Consider the following 19,070-nt stretch of genomic DNA (forward strand, 5'->3'; position numbering starts at 1 on the left):
ACCCCTCAAGTTCATAAATATGTTTTTAGTCTTATTGTAGAAATGTGGGCTAAATCATAAAGAATGCATATTGCATATTGCAAAAACACTTCACACATTTAATTACTTTTGGATGCTTAGGCTGCTGTCAAAGGGACATGCTGAGCAGCCATTTTGTGTTCCACACAAACGAAATACCAGGTTTGGTCACATTGCAAATGAGGGTTGTCAAACTGTTTCTCTTTCCAAAGTCCACAATTGTACACAGTGCAAACACGCAAGACAACAGTGATTCCTGACACCTCCAGACAATAGGCACCGTACAAATTACAGTGTAATAAAAAGAACATTAATTAATAAACCAGTGTTCTAGCGGCAATTTGAAGTTATGCAAAGAGTTTCAGACAGAATAGAGTTTGATCCTACAGTGTTAAGGAGCCTGATGGCTTGGGAGAAGAAACTGTTGCATGGTCTGGCCATGAGAGACTGAATACTCTGGCATTTTCTGCCAGAAGGCAGAAGGGAGAAGAGTTTGAGTGAGGGGTGTGTGGGGTCTTCCACAATGCTGTTAGCCTTTCGGATGCAGCATGTGGTGCAAATGTCTGTAATGGAGGGAACAGAGACCCTGATGATCCTCTCAGCTGTCCTCACTATCCGCTGTAGGGTGTTACAATCTGAGATGGTGCAACTTCTGAACCAGGCAGTGATGCAGCAGCTCAGGATACTCTCAATGAACCCTCGTAAGATGTAGTGAGGAAGCAGGGTTGGGAGATGGGTTTCCTCAACCTGCGCAGAACGTAGAGACACTGCTTGGCTTTCCTGCCTATGGAGCTGGTGTTGAGGGATTTATTTGAGGCAGAATTAGATTGACTTTTGACAGACAAGTGCGTCAAGGGCCATAAGCAGCAGATAGGAAAATGGTGTCGAGATCACAACCAGATCAACCACAATTTTGAGTGGGACAGCAGATCTGATGGGCTGAATGGTTTACTCTTACTTCTATGTCCTTGTGTTCCTATGATCAGAAATACCTGCAGTATACGCGTGAATATATAATTTGTGGAACATATAGGGTTTTTGTGACACAGTGGTGGTCTCCCTACCTCTGGGCCAGGAGGCCTGCATTCAAGCCCCACCTGCTCCAGAGGTGTGTAACAACATCTCTAAACAGGTCAATTAGGAAAATATCTTTGAGGAGTGCGTCTCTTTTCAGTTTGTCTATATAACCTGCGATCATCAGTGTAGACAAGGGAAACCTGCACTTGCCTCACGCACGTTTTACTTGTAATTGTTAATTCCCTCAGGGGATTAAGTAAAATGGAGTGAATTTATCACAGTGGAAACCGTACACTGTTCTCCAACAATGGCAACTGCAATCCTTTGTGTCCGTTTCTTTTTCTGAAGCATTCATATGGAATGTTTTGCTTGGATTCATGACCACACCGTCCAATGGCAAAATGATAGGGGTAGGGGGGAATTGACGACGCAGCTCCCCAATCACACTCCTTCATCTACGGTGAAAAGCACGTCAAAATTTCAGCCTAGGACCTAACCAAAAAGCTTCACTTCCCATCTATAAAACAAAGCGGTCAGGTTTCACAACTGATCATAAAAATCTACACCACTTTTAGGTATAATGTATCTTAAAGAAAAACTTTGAAAACTGACTAATGGATGCAAGTCATTTTTGGGCTGCATCCAAATAAATTTAATACAACACTATAGACATGATTTGGGAAAACAAAATACCTCACAAGCTCATTTCCGGAACTCTTGCCTTTTCATCTGTTTTGGGTTTCTATTCATTTTCTCCTAAGTGCTCACACCCACAGTCTTAATCTGCTTCCCATCACACCTGCTAATTCAACGCCAGGCAACAACTCATCTAGATATTAATTTCATCATGGCTCACATGAATGGAAGAAGTAAGTTATTTCTTTACTGGCAAACCCATCTGAGGTTCCTCGGCCCGATCTCATCTGTTGAGGCAATGCTGTGGACCAAGAGGCTAATGAGAGGGTAGTCAACATCAACCCATTCCCACCAGAGGGCTGTGTTGGGATGGGGTTGGAGATGGTCTCCAGACATCCAGCAGAAGATCCTGTGGCCTGTCCTACAATGTACAAAAGGTGAGAGAGTATCTTTCCTCTTGACATCAAGGCCGCCTTTGACGGAGTGAAGCTTCACGAAATCCTAGCAAGTGGAGTCAATGGGGAATCGGATAAAATCATCACTAGTTGGAACCATACTTAGCGCAAAAGGAAGATGGTTGTTATTATTGGAAATCAGTCATTGCAGCTCCAGGACATCTCTGCATGATTGCTGCAGTATCCTAGGCCCAACCATCTTCAGCTGCTTTATCAAAGAGTTTCTGCTCTATCACAAGGTCAGAGCGGGAATGTTTGCCAATGATTGTCCATTGTTCAGCACCACTTGCAACTCCTCAGTTATTGAAGCAGTCCATGTCCATATGCAGCAAGACTTGGGCAGTACCCAGGTTTGGGCTGATAAGTGAAGTAATATTCATGCAACTTACTCGTCAGAAAATGACTATCTCCAGAAAGAGTGAATCTAACCATCACCTCTCGACACATAATGGTGTTACCATCACTGGATTTCCCCCCCCCTCAATCAATTGAAGGGAGGTTGACAAGGAACTGAAATGGACTAACTATACAAATACTGTGGCTACAAGAGCAGGTCAGAGTTTGGGAATTCTGCACAAATACTCCATCTCCTGATTTCCCTGAGCCTGTCTACCATCTATCAGGCACAAGTCAGGAAAGCGATAGCATATTCTGAATGGGCACAGTTCCACTAACATTCAAGAAGCTAGACACCATTTAGCACAAAACAGCTCAATTGATAAGCACCTTCAAAGTTCAGTTTCTCCAGCCTCGATACACCATGGCAATAGTGTGTATCATCTACAAGATGTGCTGTAGTGACCCAAGGATTTACTGATAGCACCTTCCAAACCTACTCCCTCTTCCAGCCAGAAATGGAAAAATAACAAGTACATGGGAACTTGTAAGTACCCTTTCAAGCCACACATCTTCCTGATTTGAATATATCACTGTTTCTGAGTATTAAGGAAAGACTGAGACTGCGAGGGTGAAAGTAGAAATGAGTCAGTGAGCGAAGGAGGGAGTTGATGCATTTTAACATGAATGACTGTGGCATCAGCACAGGCAATAAAGAGAATTTACTCTAATCAGCACGGTGCTTGTGAACTCCTGAAGGAACTATAATGTGGGGAACTGTGGCAATGTCTGTATAGTGATTGACTGAAAATACAGTCCACCGGTGGCTCCATAATACCTAGTGACTTATTTTCAAAATGTAAGCAAGTCCAAAAGGAATTCCTGATTCTGAATGCACGAAGAGAATTGAAATGTTAAATTTTTATGTTCATTCCACAGCTCCCTTGCAATGTTCTCCCTTTCTGAATTGTGCCAGTTCATCTTTGTATAACAACTCTTGGTTACTGTCTGCCTTACTGAGTGTCCATTAGTCAAAGAGTGTCAGTTGGCTATTTGACTGCAGAGGGCTTCATAGCCAAGCCGGAACCTGCCCAGTGGATGCTTAAGGATGTGATGCCAATCAAGTGGGCTGCTTTATCCTGGATGGTGTCAAGTTTCTTGAGCTGAACTCACCCAGGCAAGTGAGATGAATTTTGTGACTCTCCTGACTGGTGCCTTGCAGATGCTGGACAGGCTTTGGGAAGCGAGTTACTCAGTATAGAATTCTTAGCCTCTGACCTGCTCTTGTAGCCACAGTATTTCATTCAGTTTCTGGTCAATAGGAACTCCTAGGATGTTGACAATGGGGTATCCAATGATGGTAATGCCATTGAATGTCACGGAACGATAGTTAGGGTCTCTTCTATTAGAGGTGGTCTATTGGCACTTGTGTGATGTGAAGGTTACTCATCAGTGGTCAGCCCAAATATGGATATTGTCCAGGTCTTGTTGCATTTGGATCTAGACCGCTTGTAACATGTACAGAAGACCTTAAGGCACAGGAGCAGAAGTAGCTTTTTGGCCTGTCGAGTCCATTCTGCCATTCAATAAGATCATGGTTGATCTGATAATCCTCAATTCCACTTTCCTACTTTCTCTATGATCCTTCATTCCCTTACTGATTAAAAATCTCTCTCTTGCAGCTTTGAATATAATTAATAATCCAGCTTCCAGAGCCCTCCATGGTAAAGAATTCTATAGATTCATAAGCCTCTCTTGAGAAAAATAATTCCCATCTTGGTCTTAAATAGCTGACTTTCTACTTGGAGATAATAACATCTGGCAATCGACCCTCCCACAAGAGGAAACAAACTTTCCCACAGCTACCCATCCAAGTAACCAAAGAATCTAATACATTTCAAAGAGGTCTCCTCCCATTCTTCTAAACTCCAATGAGTAAACGCCCAACCTAATCAACCTCTCCTCAGAAGACAGTCCCCCTCACACCTGGGATCAACCTAGTTAACCTTCTCTAGGCTGCTTCTCATTCCAATACATACTTAGTTAGGTAAGAGAACAAAAACTGTTTCATATAATTTTAACAAGGCTCCCAATCTCATTCCTGATGAAGGGCTCTGGCCCGAAACGTCGATTTTCCTGCTCCTCGGATGCTGCCTGACCTGCTGTGCTTTTCCAGCACCACTCTAATCTTATCTCAATTGTCATTACCTTTGAAATAAAGGCCAATATTCCATTTGCCATCATGTTACCCAGTGAATGGGCGGCACGGTGGCACAGTGATTAGCACTACTGCCTCACAGCACCAGAGACCCAGGTTCAATTCCCGCCTCAGGCAACTGTCTGTGTGGAGTTTGCACGTTCTCCCCACGTCTGCGTGGGTTTCCTCTGGGTGCTCCGGTTTCCTCCCACAGTCCAAAAATGTGCAGGTTAGGTGAACTGGCCATGCTAAATTGCCTGTAGTGTTAGGTGAAAGGGTAAACGTAGGGGGATGGGTTGCTCTTCGGACGGTCGGTGTGGACTTGTTGGGCCGAAGGGCCTGTTTCCACACTGTAGGGAATCTAATCTGAATTTGGATGCTAGCTGTTTGTGTCACATGCATAAAGATCTCCAAATTCAACTGTGCTACACTTTTCTGGAGTAAATTTAAATAATATTTAGCTCTTAATATTCCTGACAAAGAGTATAACCTCACATTTTCTCACGTTATGTGACATCTGCCAAATTTTTGCCCATTCACTTAACCCATCTACATCTCACTGTGTCATCTTCTACTTGGCTTTCCAGCTATTTTTGTGTTCGAGTCATAGAGATGTATAGCGCATAAACAAAAACCCTTCGGTCCAACTTGTCCATGCCAACCAGATATCCTCAATTAATCTAGTCCCATTTGACCCACATCCTTCTAAACCTTTCCTGTTCATGTACCCATCCAGATGGCTTTTAAATGTTGCAATTGTACCAGCCTCCACCACTTTCTTTGGCAGTTCATTCCGTACACATAATACCCTCTGTATGAAAAAAGTTGCCCCTTAGGTTCCTCTAAAAACTTTCCCCCTTTACCTTAAACCTATGCCTTCTCGTTTTGGACTCCCCTACCTGGGGAAAAAACCTTGGCTATTCACCCTATCCATGCCCCTCATGATTTTATAAACCTCTATAAAGGTCACCCCTCATCCTCTGATGCTCCAGGGAAAAAGCCCCAGGCTAGTCAACATCTCCCTCCAGCTCAAACCCTCCAAACCTGGCAGCATGTTTGTAAATTCGTAAGGATTTAACAACGAATCTGGTTAGAGTACATTCATTTTCCTCACTAAAGTCATTAATATGCATTGTGGCCCCAGCACTGATCACTGTGGTTCACCACTAGTTAGAGTTTGCCATCCTGAAGATGCTTCCTTTAACCCTAGGCTAGCACAGAGCCAGAGACCCAGGTTCAATTCCCACCTCAGGCAACTGTCTGTGGGGAGTTTGCACATTCTCCCAATGTCTGCGTGGGTTTCCTCCGGGTGCTCCAGTTTCCTCCCACAGTTAAAAACAAATGTGAAGGTTAGGTGAATTGGCCGTGCTCAATTGCCTGTAGTGTTAGGTGAAGGGGTAGATGTAGGGAAATGTGTCTGGGTGGGTTGCTCTTCAGAGGGTTGGTGTGGACTTGTTTGATTCATTATCGAAGACTGAAGCTTGTGTTTTTTAAATGGATCGGCATTGCTCTAATAGGATGATGTCAGCAGAGCACATTAATGCTCCTGTATTATCTATGGGTGTGTGTGCTACTTGCACATCAAGAGCAGGGTCAAAGTAAATTTAACTAGACATCATGGCAACACTGTGTGATAACTGATTTAAAACTCAAATAGACAGCTCCAAATCAATCTCAGAAAAAAGCCGTACTCAATGACAGTCAGAGGACAAGGCTCCTCTCAGCACAGACCTCCTTCAGGTTTTCACCTAGCAGACAAATATTGAGTTGGATGAGCAAATTATAAATTAATGACAAGGATTAATGTTTTTAAAAGGATGAGAAATAAATGCTGGCCAAACCAGCGACATCCACATCCCCCAAAAAACTAAATACAATAAAAATGACTGTCATTTAAAAATAGAGACAGTATGCTAAGAATAAATAACCGGACAAGGACTGGTCATCGCATACATTTCCTTTAATGACAGCAACTGGTAATAGAAAGAGAGGGAGAAAGAAAGAAAGAAAGAAAAAGAGAGAAAAAAAGGAAAAGAGAGAGAAAAGACAGAGGGGAAAAACGAGAAAAAGAGATAGTGAAAGAAAAAGAGAGAGAGAGAGAGAGAGAGAAAGGGAGAGAAAGAAAGAAAGAGAGGGAGGGGCGAGAGAGAGAGAGAGAGAGAGAGATAAGGGAGGAACAGACAGAAAGAAACAGAACATAAGACATTCATAGTCATATAATGCTCAGCACGTCTCAGGATTATCCTCCAACTCTTCACTTTATATTGAATTACTTAAATGCAGTGACTATTGTTACAAACAAATCATGGCAGCCATTGAGAACAACAAGACCTTATGAAGAGGGATGGGTTGAATGGTAATTTTGTCAACTTTTAGCAATATTGACTGAGGAAACAGCTTTTCCCAGAATATTAGGAGAATCTTGAGTTTGTTTTCAGATTTAGTGAGCCTGGAGTCAACAGTACAGGTAAATGGGCTTTAGTTGAACCTGCTACCTGAAGGATTGCCCTTCTGACAGTGTGCAGGCGTGCCTCAGTATTCCTGATGAAGGGTTTTTGCCTGATATGTTGATTTTCCTGCTCCTCAGATGCTGCTTGACCTGCTGTGCTTTTCCAGCAGCACACTAATCTTGACTCTAATCTCTAGCATCTGCAGTACCCACTTTCGCCTAGGAGTGCCTCAGTAACCCACTGTGGATAATAAACTGAACCTCCTGGCTTCTGGCTTTGGTGAGGGTTTTGGGTGGAGGGGAAAGAGTGATACTTGGAAAGAAAAGCCATTTTTATAATTACCAAAGTACTTCAATTCCATGCATGAATCTTTCTATGATAAATTTCTGTCAGGCTGAAATCACAGTGTAATTATAACCTCCAGCCAGTAGCTGCACCCTTGTGTTTAGTAAGATACCTAGAAATCTAACAGGAGAACACCATTTAGTCTCTCAAGCCTCTCCTGTTACTCAATGTGATCATTGAACACAATCTGTCTCCACCTAACTTCTCTTATTCTTCTAATCTCTCAAAAATACAGGCCCCAATCTCCCCTCATGGGGCAACTGGGTCATTCCAGGAACATGTCTGAAGAACCACCAATGTATACTTTCTGCAGTTCTTCCACATTGGCCCTTTGCCCTATGTTCATCCATAATTTTCATTAACATAGAAGTAGCAATCTTTGTTTTAAGCCCACTGGGACTTTATCCAATCCCGATCCGCAATCTTCTCCGGCCTTAACTTCACGCTTGTAGGCCTTTGGTCTCTGGATTCATTTAAGAAAGAGTTGGATAGGGCTCTCAAGGATTGTGGAATCAAGGGTTATGGAGATAAGGCAGGAACAGGAATACTGATTAAGGATGATCGGCCATGATCATATTGAATGGTGGTGCAGGCTCGAAGGGCACAATGGCCTACTCCTGCACCTATTGTCTATTGTCTACCACTCAAGCCCCTTGTATTACTCTCCACTTCTCTCTGCTTCACTCTGAGTGCAAGAACTTCCAATTCTCTTACGTAATGTTTCCAATCAGAAGGAATGTTTCACACCAGACTATTCCCGAAGGTGCTGCTATCTTAGGCAGCAACATTGTACTGAGAATTGCAAGTAAGTGGAGTATTCCCCACTTTCCTGGATGGGTGCAGATCTAACAACATACAGGAAGTGCAACACTATCCAGAACAAAGCAGCCTGCTTGGTTGCCACTTCATTCATAAACTTTCACTCCTCCAGCAATGTTCTATAGCAGCAGTGTGCACCATCTGCAAGATGTACTGCAGAAATTCACCAGGGTTCCTCAGACAGTACCCTCCAAACCTGTGACCACTTCCATCGAGAAGCACAAGGGCAGCACATACTTAGGAACTTGTCCACCCCTCCAAAATGTTCCCCTCCAAACTACTCACCATCCAGACTTGGAAATATATCAGTATTCCTGGATTAACATCCTGGAATTTCCTCCCTAAGGCATCGTGTCTACCTTCATCAAATGGACTGCAGTGGTTCAGGAAGTGGATGTGTTGGTGTTAGACTAGGATGGACAAAGTCAAAAATCCCGGTGTCATGTGATTTCTAAAGGCAGCTCACCACCACCTTCTCAATGGCAACTATGCATCAGCAATAAACGCTGGTCCAGCCAGCGATACCCACATCCTATTATTGAAAAAACTAAAGTAATAAAATAAATGGTGATTTACTCTCTCAGTTGTAGAGCTGGTAGATTGTGTCACAATCAGCTCAGGATTCTTTCACCCGGTTATCAAATACTTCCACCTGCCTTGGTAAAAGATGGTTGAGGATCAAAAAAGATGTGCAACAAGGCATTACCCTTTGAAACAACCTGAGGTTTCAGGCCTTTCTCCTTCCAACAAAAGCATGACTTCACAGGGGGGATCGATAGAAATTTGTGCTGGTTTTGCAAAAACAAAACAAGTTCAGATTACAAATCACAACGGCACAAAATTACTGAGTTTGGCTGCCTGTCCTTTCACTTACACTACAGTGAATGTGGCAAAGACAGTGTAGCTCACTCATTTTATGTTCACTCTAAGAATCACTTACTAATGTTCTCAGACCTTGGAGCTAGACATTATACACTCAGCCAGAACAGACTGCGTAACATGTGTTTTCTAGTCAGTGGATACCCATTTTCCTGTTTTAATAGCAGCAGGGATTTTCTCAAATTCTACACTCTGTAGGAAAAGACAATTATTAGACAATGTTACTTGGCTGAAGATCCATAATGGTCCTCAACTCTGTGAAGACCAAAGAATATTAACCTGATGCCAATCTGAGTGTGAGAACTTCATGACCAAAGTGGGCGGCACGGTGGCACAGTGGTTAGCACTGCTGCCTCACAGCGCCTGAGACCCGGGTTCAATTCCCGACTCAGGCGACTGACTGTGTGGAGTTTGCACGTTCTCACCGTGTCTGCATGGGTTTCCTCGGGGTGCTCCGGTTTCCTCCCACAGTCCAAACATGTGCGGGTCAAGTGAATTGGCCGTGCTAAATTGCCTGTAGTGTTAGGTTAGGGGTAAACGTAGGGGTATGGGTGGGTTTCGCTTCGGCGGGTCGGTGTGGACTTGTTGGGCCGAAGGGCCTGTTTCCACACAGTAAGTAATCTAATCTCAGTCACTCTGTGCTAGAAAAATGGCTGGATGTATTTTTTTTTAGGTCCTACTACTGTATTTTTCTATTATAAAGGCAAAGCCACACAGGAATAGTCAGCATAAGACAGCATAGTCAACGAGTCAACTAAGCTAGCCCAAGGCTAACCATAAATCAAGCAACGACAGTTCTCATGGAAGGACAAGGTTATACATTCAGAAATCACAAAGTAACGACTGCATGTTATTAAGCTGATCTTAGTTCACCTCCCTAGAAAGATCCTAATATCTTTAATTTAAAACATTCTATTTTTCCATAAAAGATTCCCTGGGTTTCCACCTTCAATGCTCTTCCTAAAAAGTTCATTTCATATGTTGGCTGTGCTTTGCTTACAGAAGAATGTTCTAATTTAGTCTTCACTAGTTTCAATCCATGGCCCCTTTATTTTATTCGATGAATAACCAAATTTGCTTTTCCATTCCAATAATTATCTCATGGAAGATCAAAGCTTGAGAAGTTTCTTTCTTGACAGAAAAGACCAGGTTGCTCCACTTTGGATATGATGACAAGTTTTTAAACTTTTCTCTATAGTGCTTCCATCATTTAAAGCGGTGAGGTTTAAACAGAGATACAACGTAATCTGACTTATTTTTTTGCCACAGCTTCCTGTCTGCTGTCTCCTGAAGGCCTATCTGCCTCTGATTTGAAAAATAAGTTAAATTAAAAAAAAACAGCAATGTGTTCAGAGATGTTATTACACATCTCTGGAACAGGTGGGACTTGAAACCAGGTCTCTCAGTCCGGGGTAGGGACACTACCACTACAACACAAAAGGGCCCCAATTTGCCTCTTTTTTAAAATTGATCTATTTTTCTAACCAAATCGTGTCATAACATCACTGGAGCAGGTGGGACTTGAACCCAGGGCTCCTGGTTCAGGGGTAGGGTCACTACTACTGTAACACAAGAGAGTCCCAATCTACCTCTGAGATCATAGTACTCATTCAATTCAGCTACCTGCATATCTTAACCTCTATCACTCCACTGTTGGCATTTGCGTGTTCAGCTGCCAAGACCCTCCACTCTAGGCCTACCTTCTTAAACCTCTCCATCTCTTTCTTCTGCAACATTCCCCACTGTCACTGTCTAATATCCCCTTATGTGCCACATCAATCATTGCCATTCAGCATTATTCATGGAGTCTGTGTGTTTTTCCCCCACTCTTTGTGCAGAATTTTACACTCATCTGAAGTAAATTCCATTTGCCCACTTAAAAAAAAAGATTTTATCCAATGCATTCCATACTTCCTTGGCTACATCCTCCAAGGCCTTGGCCCTTCCTGGTTTGGTATCAGTTGTCCAATTTGTTGCGTTTAAACTTTAGACAGCTGTTTGACATTACGAAATGGAACATTCCAATATAAATATACCCATCTCTCTGTGTAATGAAGTCACAGAATCAAGAATCCCTACAGTGTGGAAGCAGGCCATTCAGCCCATCAAGCCTGCAGCGACCCTCTAAATAACATCGCACCCAGACTCATCCCTATAAACCTGCATTTTTGCCAAGGCTAACCCACCCATCCTTGGACACCATGGCCAAAACTACCTAACCTGCACATTTTTAGACTGCAGGAGGAAACCTATGCAAACATCAGGAGAACATGCAAACTCTACACAATCACCCGAGTGTGGAATCAAACCCACGTCCCCGGCACTGTGAGGCAGCAGTGCTAACCACTGAGCCACTGTACCACCCGAGTCAGTGCAGTGTCTTCAGTCAGTCAGCTATGTGGATGTAATGTACAGTAACACCAGCAAGCACCGTCCCTAGAACTTGTGTGTAAACATGTGATATCAAAGCCATGCAAAATAGTGATGTTAATAAACTTCAAGACATCGATATCGACAAAAATCCAACTCTGTGACATAGGTTACATGGACTAACATTTGGAAAACCTCAAAGTCCATCATTTGATCCGCCTTTCCAATATAGGTGATTTATGGAAATTAGTATCAATAGTAGTTCTGTTACTGATCCATGCAAACACCACTCCTTATTCCTCAAACACCCCAAACCTTTTCATATTCCAACATAATTTCTTGTGTGAATTTGTTGATTTCTATCCTTAAAACAATTCTTATTCAATCCTTGCGTTTACCCTAAATCTCAACAGTTTGAGTTCACAATAATAGCCTTTGATGTACAATGTTTCCCAGCTCATTGGACTCAACACTTCAAAAAAGAATCATGTAGTTGACCAGACAGGATCCTTTACTTCTGAGTATTAGTCTCAAGAAATTCTGCATTAAAAAGCAATGCATTAATCGACTGTGGATTAAACAATGGATTATGGTGGATTATGTGTTTAAGAAAGGTAGCACTTTTCCCCCCTTTCAATGAGATTAATTGAATCTAGTTACAGCTTTACCTATTAATTAGGCCTGGGTCATTCAGGGGTGATGTCAGAGTATACTTTTCACAAAAGAAAGTGAAGCTTAAATTCACTCTTTCCAAAACCCGTTTGTTCTATTTTCATTTGTGGGTTGTGGGTGTCATAGAGTCATAAAGTCGTGACTGGCTAGATCAGCATTTATTGCCTATCCCTGTTGACGTTAGGAAAGCAGACTATTTTGAAACAAGTCAGGCACACAGAGTTAAAATTTCATGTCGAGTCACCATAGTCCCATCGGACTGCTTTTTCGTTAGAGAGAGAGACAGAGAGACAACTGATAGCGAGTTTAACCTGAATGGTCACTGAACCTCACACAAGGGATGAGGTTGTGAGAAGGTGAGACCTTCATGGTGAGTTTAGCATGTGAGGGGAGTGAATGGGTCAACCAAGATCTCCCTGAAAGTAGAACAGGGGGCTGAATGGTATATACCTGTTCCATGAATTCTGGAACAAAAACAGACACAAGTGTGTTACAAACGAACAAAGAAGCAAAACAAATCTTACCCCTACCTCTTTTCTTCCAGCAAGACCCCTCGCTGACGGAGTAGGAGAGGTCATTGAACTCTATGTCCACCGCTGGGCGTTTGGGCAGATGGGAGAATCGCTGTGCCTCGGTGATGTGGTTCTCCACCTTCTTGAGGTGTGTGGTGAGAAGAGGTGCATCCTGGGAGGCGCCATTGCAAACCGCATCTTCCAAAGCGATTGACACACAACCAGGATCGACTGGCTTTTCAGCCATCATTCCACGCTGTAAGACAAGAGACAGGCAAGGTCAATCAGGGTGGATGACTGAGTTGTTGGATCTGCTCCAAAGTATTTTTTGCATTCCCCATGAAAGATAGAAATAAGATGGTTAAATGATACCAGCCTTAACTCAACAGAAACACTCTCACCTGATCATTTACTTAAGCTCTGTATGTGGAAGCTTGCTATGCACAGGTTGCTGTCTGTATTTCCTATATTACAAACAGCGACCACACTTTAAGAGTACAGTAATGGCAGTAACACTCTTGGAGATCTCCTGAGAATGTCAATTCTAGATTAGCCATGAGTTCAATTAATGACTGGTCTGGCACAAAAGATTGAAGGCTCTACTTCTGTTTCCACATGGAAGGTGCTAAAAGTCTTTTTTAACTCACCAACAGGCTATGATTGATACACATCTATAGAATTTAAAATATTTAGTACATACCTTGGTCAACATAAGTACTTCACAGCTCATTTCTGATGTTGGAACCAATGCTGGATTTGTTCAGCGTTATTATTATTAGTGTCACTTAACTAATTCTGAACATGGTTATCCACAATTCTTATATTTGTTCATGGGACGTGTACACCACTGGCTGGGTCAGCCTGTATTGCCCATCCCGAATTGCCCTTGGAGTAGCTGGTGGCAAGCTGCCTTCTTGAAACATTGTAGTCCTTGGGGTGTAGGTACACCCAGAGTGCTGTTCGGAGCAGAGTTCCAGGATATCGACCCAGCAACACTGAAGGAACAGGCAACCTAGTTCCAGCTCAGGCTGGCGTGTGGTGTGTGTGTGAAGGGGACATGGTGAAATGAGAACTGCAAATTATGATACAAATGTGACTCGAGTATTGGCTAATGACCCCACTGTGGATATGTGATGTCATCTTGTGGAGTAATGGGCATTCTCATCCCAACTGATATGGTGCCAAGATGATATCAGTTATCTGCAGGATGACTGATACCTGACTGAAATGACGCTGGCCCCAGTACACAGTACCTAGGGGCCAAACTAGTTTGCTTTAGTTGGTAACACATGCACCTTCATCAGAGGATTCCAGGCTCAAGTCTCCCACCAGAACTCAGTAGGGCTTCTGTTTTAGTACAGAAAGGGTTACAACATTAGGTGGTAAATCACAGAATCCTTACAGTACAGAAAGAGGCTGTTTAACTCATTGAGTCTCCACCAACTCTCCAAACAGCATCCCACCCAGACCTACCCTATCCCCACATTTATCATCGCTAATTCACTTAACCTAACGTAACCTGCACATCTTTGGAATGTGGGAGTAAACCTGAGCACCCAGAGGAAACCCATACACTCAGGGGAGAACTTGCAAACTCCACACAGACGGACACCCAGGGCTGAAATCAAACCCAGGCCCCTGGAGCTGTGAGATAGCATTGCTAACCATTGTGCCACCCTTAAGCACAAATGCTATGTAGAAACTGTCCTGCCTATCTTTCTATTTAACAACAACTGTTTAATACAATGTACATGAAACGCTTTAGGATGCTGTCAAAGATATAGTTTTTCCCTTGTACCCAGTAGAGCTCTAAGTCACAACTGAACTCTTCTTCCTCTCCATCACCTGTGACTTTTTTTCAATCTATTAACCACCACCAGTAAGTCACCTATATGTCAATGATATAATCAGCAACCATATTTATGCAAGCCATTGTTTAAACATTACTTTCAATTCATCCTCATTGTATAAAATTACTGAAAGGGTTATCTCCATTTCTGATTCACTCATAACTAGATGACTTCTTAATTTGGATTCCTCAATGCCCTACTTTTATTGAACTGAGGATTTATAACAGCCAATCTCATAGAGTCATAGAGATGTACAGCATGGAAATAGATCCTTCGGTCCAACGCGTCCATGCTGACCAGATATCCCAACCCAGTCTAGTTCCACCTGCCAGCACCCGGCCATATCCCTCCAAACCCTTCCTATTCATATATACATCCAAATGCCTCTTAAATGTTGCAATTGTGTCAACCTCCACTACATCCTGTGGCAGCTCATTCCACACACGTACCACCATCTGCGTGAAAAAGTTGCCACTTAGGTCTCTTTTATATCTTTCCCCTCTCACCCTAAACCTATGCCCTCTAGTTCTGGATTTCCCAACCCCAGGGAAAAGACTTTGTCTATTTATCCTATCCGTGCCCCTCATAATTTATTGGTCACTATTAACATTTAAACACCTAGAATCAAAGACCTCAATCCCTAAATTTGCAGGTAACACCAACTTGGACAAAATTGTTGGGGGATGAGGGAGGTATAGTAACCATCAATAAAACTGCCAAAATATTATACAATTCTTGTTGCCATCTTAAAGTTAGAGACACTTGTGAGAGTGCTGAGAAGATTTTCAAGGATGATACCAGAAATGTATGAGAATATCACAGGAGGTCTTGCAGACTGGTTGCTTCTGGTCTAGTTGCTTGAGAAATCACTAAGGTATGACTGAACAGAGGTACACAAAGTGACGGAAAGTTTCATTGGAGTGGATACAGAAAAAACATTCCCTCCATTGGGGAAATAGTACAACCAGAGGCTATCATTTTCAAGATAGTCAGTAAGAAATCCAATAGGAAATTCAGTTGAACCATCCTGACCCAAACAATGGTGAGAATTTGAAACCAGGTAGGAGTTGAGGTGAACAGTACAGAGATAGTTAAGGAGCAGTTGATTGGCATAAATGAGGGAGGAGGCTATACTGCATTACAATAATCGGTTTGGATGAAGTAGATGGAGGAGGCTTTGGTGGACATCATGCCAGCATTGACTGGTTGGGCTGAATAGCCTGCTTGAATTCAGTGCATCCTATCCACCCTTATGCAATTGCCTGATTCCATCCAGAAACAATGCAGCTTTTCAGAATGTAAGCAATTATGTATAAAATGTGAGTCGTGGTTAAGCATTTTCTGCTGGTCTTGCCTATGCTGAGTTAGTAAACAAATGATTAAGTTGGCATTGTTACAAAGACTTGGGTATTTTAGTCTGGAGCTTAAAGAGCTTCTGAACATACCGTGAAAGCATTTATCCCAGTTCAGCTAAACTATAATTAAAAAGATAATAAAGGACTAATGTACTCAATGTTTGGGGTGTATTTTATCTGAATAAACTCTCAGCACTGCTGTGCTGGAGGCTTCTCATATGGGTTTTACAGTCATACACATCTGGAGCTGGAATAGGTTATTCAGCCAATCAATATGACCATGGCTGGTCTATTTGCATTTTGAATTCTACATCCCCATCTAACCCAATAAATACTCACCCCCTTATAAAATGACATCTCCACAGGAAATGACATCACCAACCCAAAGAAATAAATAGAAAGCAGGAATTAACAGCAGTGCTTCGCCTGAGGCCCACTGAAGATGTTAACTAGTAGGGTGATGAAACATCTGGAAATGAACCTTACAGCTCAGTGAGCAAACCTACATCCAGAACCTCAACCTGAGCTACAAATTGTCTCAAAACTCACTAATGTCTGCTACTGTCTTAAAATATTCATTGAGTCTACTTCCATCACCTTCAGAGGCAGAGAACTCCAAAATAAAAATGTCTCCACATCTCTGTCCTAAATGGGTGACTCCCAAATTTAAAACAGTGCCCCCTGGTTTTGGATGCATTCACAGGAAGAATCATCCTCTCCACATCTACCATGTGAAGACCATTCAGGGTCTTGAATACTTCGCTCAAGTTACCCCTCACTCTTCACAACTCCAGTGGAAACAAGCTTGTTTAAAGAGGCCCACTCAGTTCAGGTATCAATCTAGCAAACCTCCTCTGAACCGCCTCCAGTGTATTTACATTCCTCCCTAAACAAGGAAACTAAAACTCTATGTGGCATTTGAGATGTGGTCTCTCCAACGCTCTATAAAACTGAAGCAAGACATCATCTCTTCATAAAAAAGGACTGCATCTGACATGCTTGACTTGCATATTAATGTTTGTGACTCATGTACTAGAACATTGAAATCCTTCCGTAACCTGGAATTCTGTAGTCATTGTCTATTTAAATAATATTTTTGATGCTTTTTAATTTTTCCTACCAAAGTGAATAATTTTCCCACATTACACTCCATTTGCCAGATTTTTGCCCATTCACTCAAACTATCTACATTCATCAGCAACCTTATTATACCTCCTTCACAACATCCTTATATTTGTGCTGTCTGTGAGTTGAGCTACCACACCTTCATTCCTTCTCATCTAGGTTATTGATGTAAGTTTTCAAAAACATTGAGGCTCCAGAACAGACATCTGCAGGACTCCACTCATCACATCCTGCCAGTCAGCCAAAGACCCGTTTATATATAGTCTCTATTCTCTACTGGACAGCCAATCTTCTGTCTATCCCACACAATGAGCTTTCGTGTTCTAAAAGGAAACGTACCAATCATCTTTTCAAATTCAACTCAAATGACATCATGCAATTGGGATACATTGGCAGTTTAGTAAGGTCTAAATGTGAGTATGAATAAAGCTGTGGCAGAATGGTTTTGTTTAATATCATCCATGAAGTCATTATACACTTACATTGCAAACAAATATAAATCACTTATTTTATGATGCTGGTGAGTTCAAAGAGCAATGTATCTTAACCAGTCTTGGTGCAGGAGCTATTGCAATCTCTGCTAATAATTTGCCTTTTGAACAACAGTTGAAATATATGTTAAAACAAACTCCTGCAACATTGCAAATTTGGAATCAAGACCAAGTATTCTCTTCAGTTGCTTAAAAGTGTGTTGCTGGAAAAGCGTAGCAGGTAAGCAGCATCAAAGGAACAGGGGAATCGACGTTTCGGGCATAAGCCCTTCTTCAGGAATGCCTGAAGGGCTTATGCCCGAAACGTCGATTCTCCTGTTCCTTTGATGCTGCCTGACCTGCTGCGCTTTTCCAGCAACACATTTTTAAGCTCTGATCTCCAGCATCTGCAGTCCTCACTTTCTCCTATTCTCTTCAGGTGGTCAAGCTATGGAGTAGGGGAGAATTGGATGAGGTAATCCTGATCCCCATTTTTTAAAAAAAAGGTGTCGCAGGCTTTCTATGTAGATAACAGGCTGTCTGGTCTGACTAGTCCATGCTAACGTAATTCCTCAATGGGAATCTCCTTCCATCATTTTTTACTAATCCTAACATTATATCTTTTGTCCCTCATGCATTTATGCAGCTTCCAGACCTAAACTATCGAAAGGCATGAGTTTTAATTCCACCCTTGGAACTGGGAAACTTAAATTCTATTAATTGAATAAATCAGGGGCAAAAAGCTACCATCAGTAATGGTGATATTAAACCATGGCATTGTTGTAAAAACTAAATCTATTTCATGAATTTCCCTAAAGGAAAGTACTCTACTGTCCTCTCTCTTGCTGAAAATGTGTTGCTGGAAAAACGCAGCAGGTCAGGCAGCATCCAAGGAACAGGAAATTCGACGTTTCGGGCATAAGCCCTTCATCAGGAATGAAGCCCTTCCTGATGAAGGGCTTATGCCCAAAACGTCGAATTTCCTGTTCCTTGGATGCTGCCTGACCTGCTGCGTTTTTCCAGCAACACATTTTCAGCTCTGATACTCCAGCACCTGCAGACCTCACTTTGTCCTCTCTCTTGGCCTGTACATGACTTCTGATCCATGCGGCCCTCTCAAAGGGCCTATCAAGCCATTCAGTTGTGTTCACAAAGAAGGCTCATCAGGGAGGTTCAAGTCAGCAGTCGGGGGAATTTGAGTTCAATTAAAATCTGGGATAAGTGTCTAATGACAACTATGAAACCATTGTTGGAAAAACCCATCTGGTTCACTATTGTTCTTTATGGAAGGAAACTGTTGCTTTACTACTTGACTCTGAACTAACATCAATGCTGTTGACCCTTAATTGTCTTCTGTGTAACAAGGGATGGGCACTAAATGCTGGCCTACCCAGTGATGCCCATATCCAAATGAATCAATTCAATAAAGGTTACAGAAATTTAGGGATTGATAGGTTCCGTGGTCCCAAATATACTGCTTGATGCTGCTATGTCAACTGGCAAATTGTGTTTCCTAGCAATTTTATAGATTAGTGAAGAGAATACATTGAGGTGTCAGTGACTC

At 42.3% G+C, this 19,070-nt stretch overlaps 1 protein-coding gene across 1 annotated transcript in view; it reads right to left on the reverse strand.

Annotated features, from left to right (window-relative positions):
* abcg4a (ATP-binding cassette, sub-family G (WHITE), member 4a) overlaps positions 1–19,070 on the reverse strand; it is a 128,439-nt gene that overhangs the window by 92,386 nt on the left and 16,983 nt on the right. Inside the window, exon 2 of the mRNA XM_060846682.1 lies at positions 12,725–12,962. Within this exon, the coding sequence (XP_060702665.1) occupies positions 12,725–12,956 (232 nt within the window). The 5' untranslated portion in view covers positions 12,957–12,962. The remainder of the gene's footprint in view (positions 1–12,724; positions 12,963–19,070) is intronic.

The sequence above is a fragment of the Hemiscyllium ocellatum genome, chromosome 29 (assembly GCF_020745735.1).
Source record: "Hemiscyllium ocellatum isolate sHemOce1 chromosome 29, sHemOce1.pat.X.cur, whole genome shotgun sequence".
NCBI lineage: Eukaryota > Metazoa > Chordata > Chondrichthyes > Orectolobiformes > Hemiscylliidae > Hemiscyllium > Hemiscyllium ocellatum.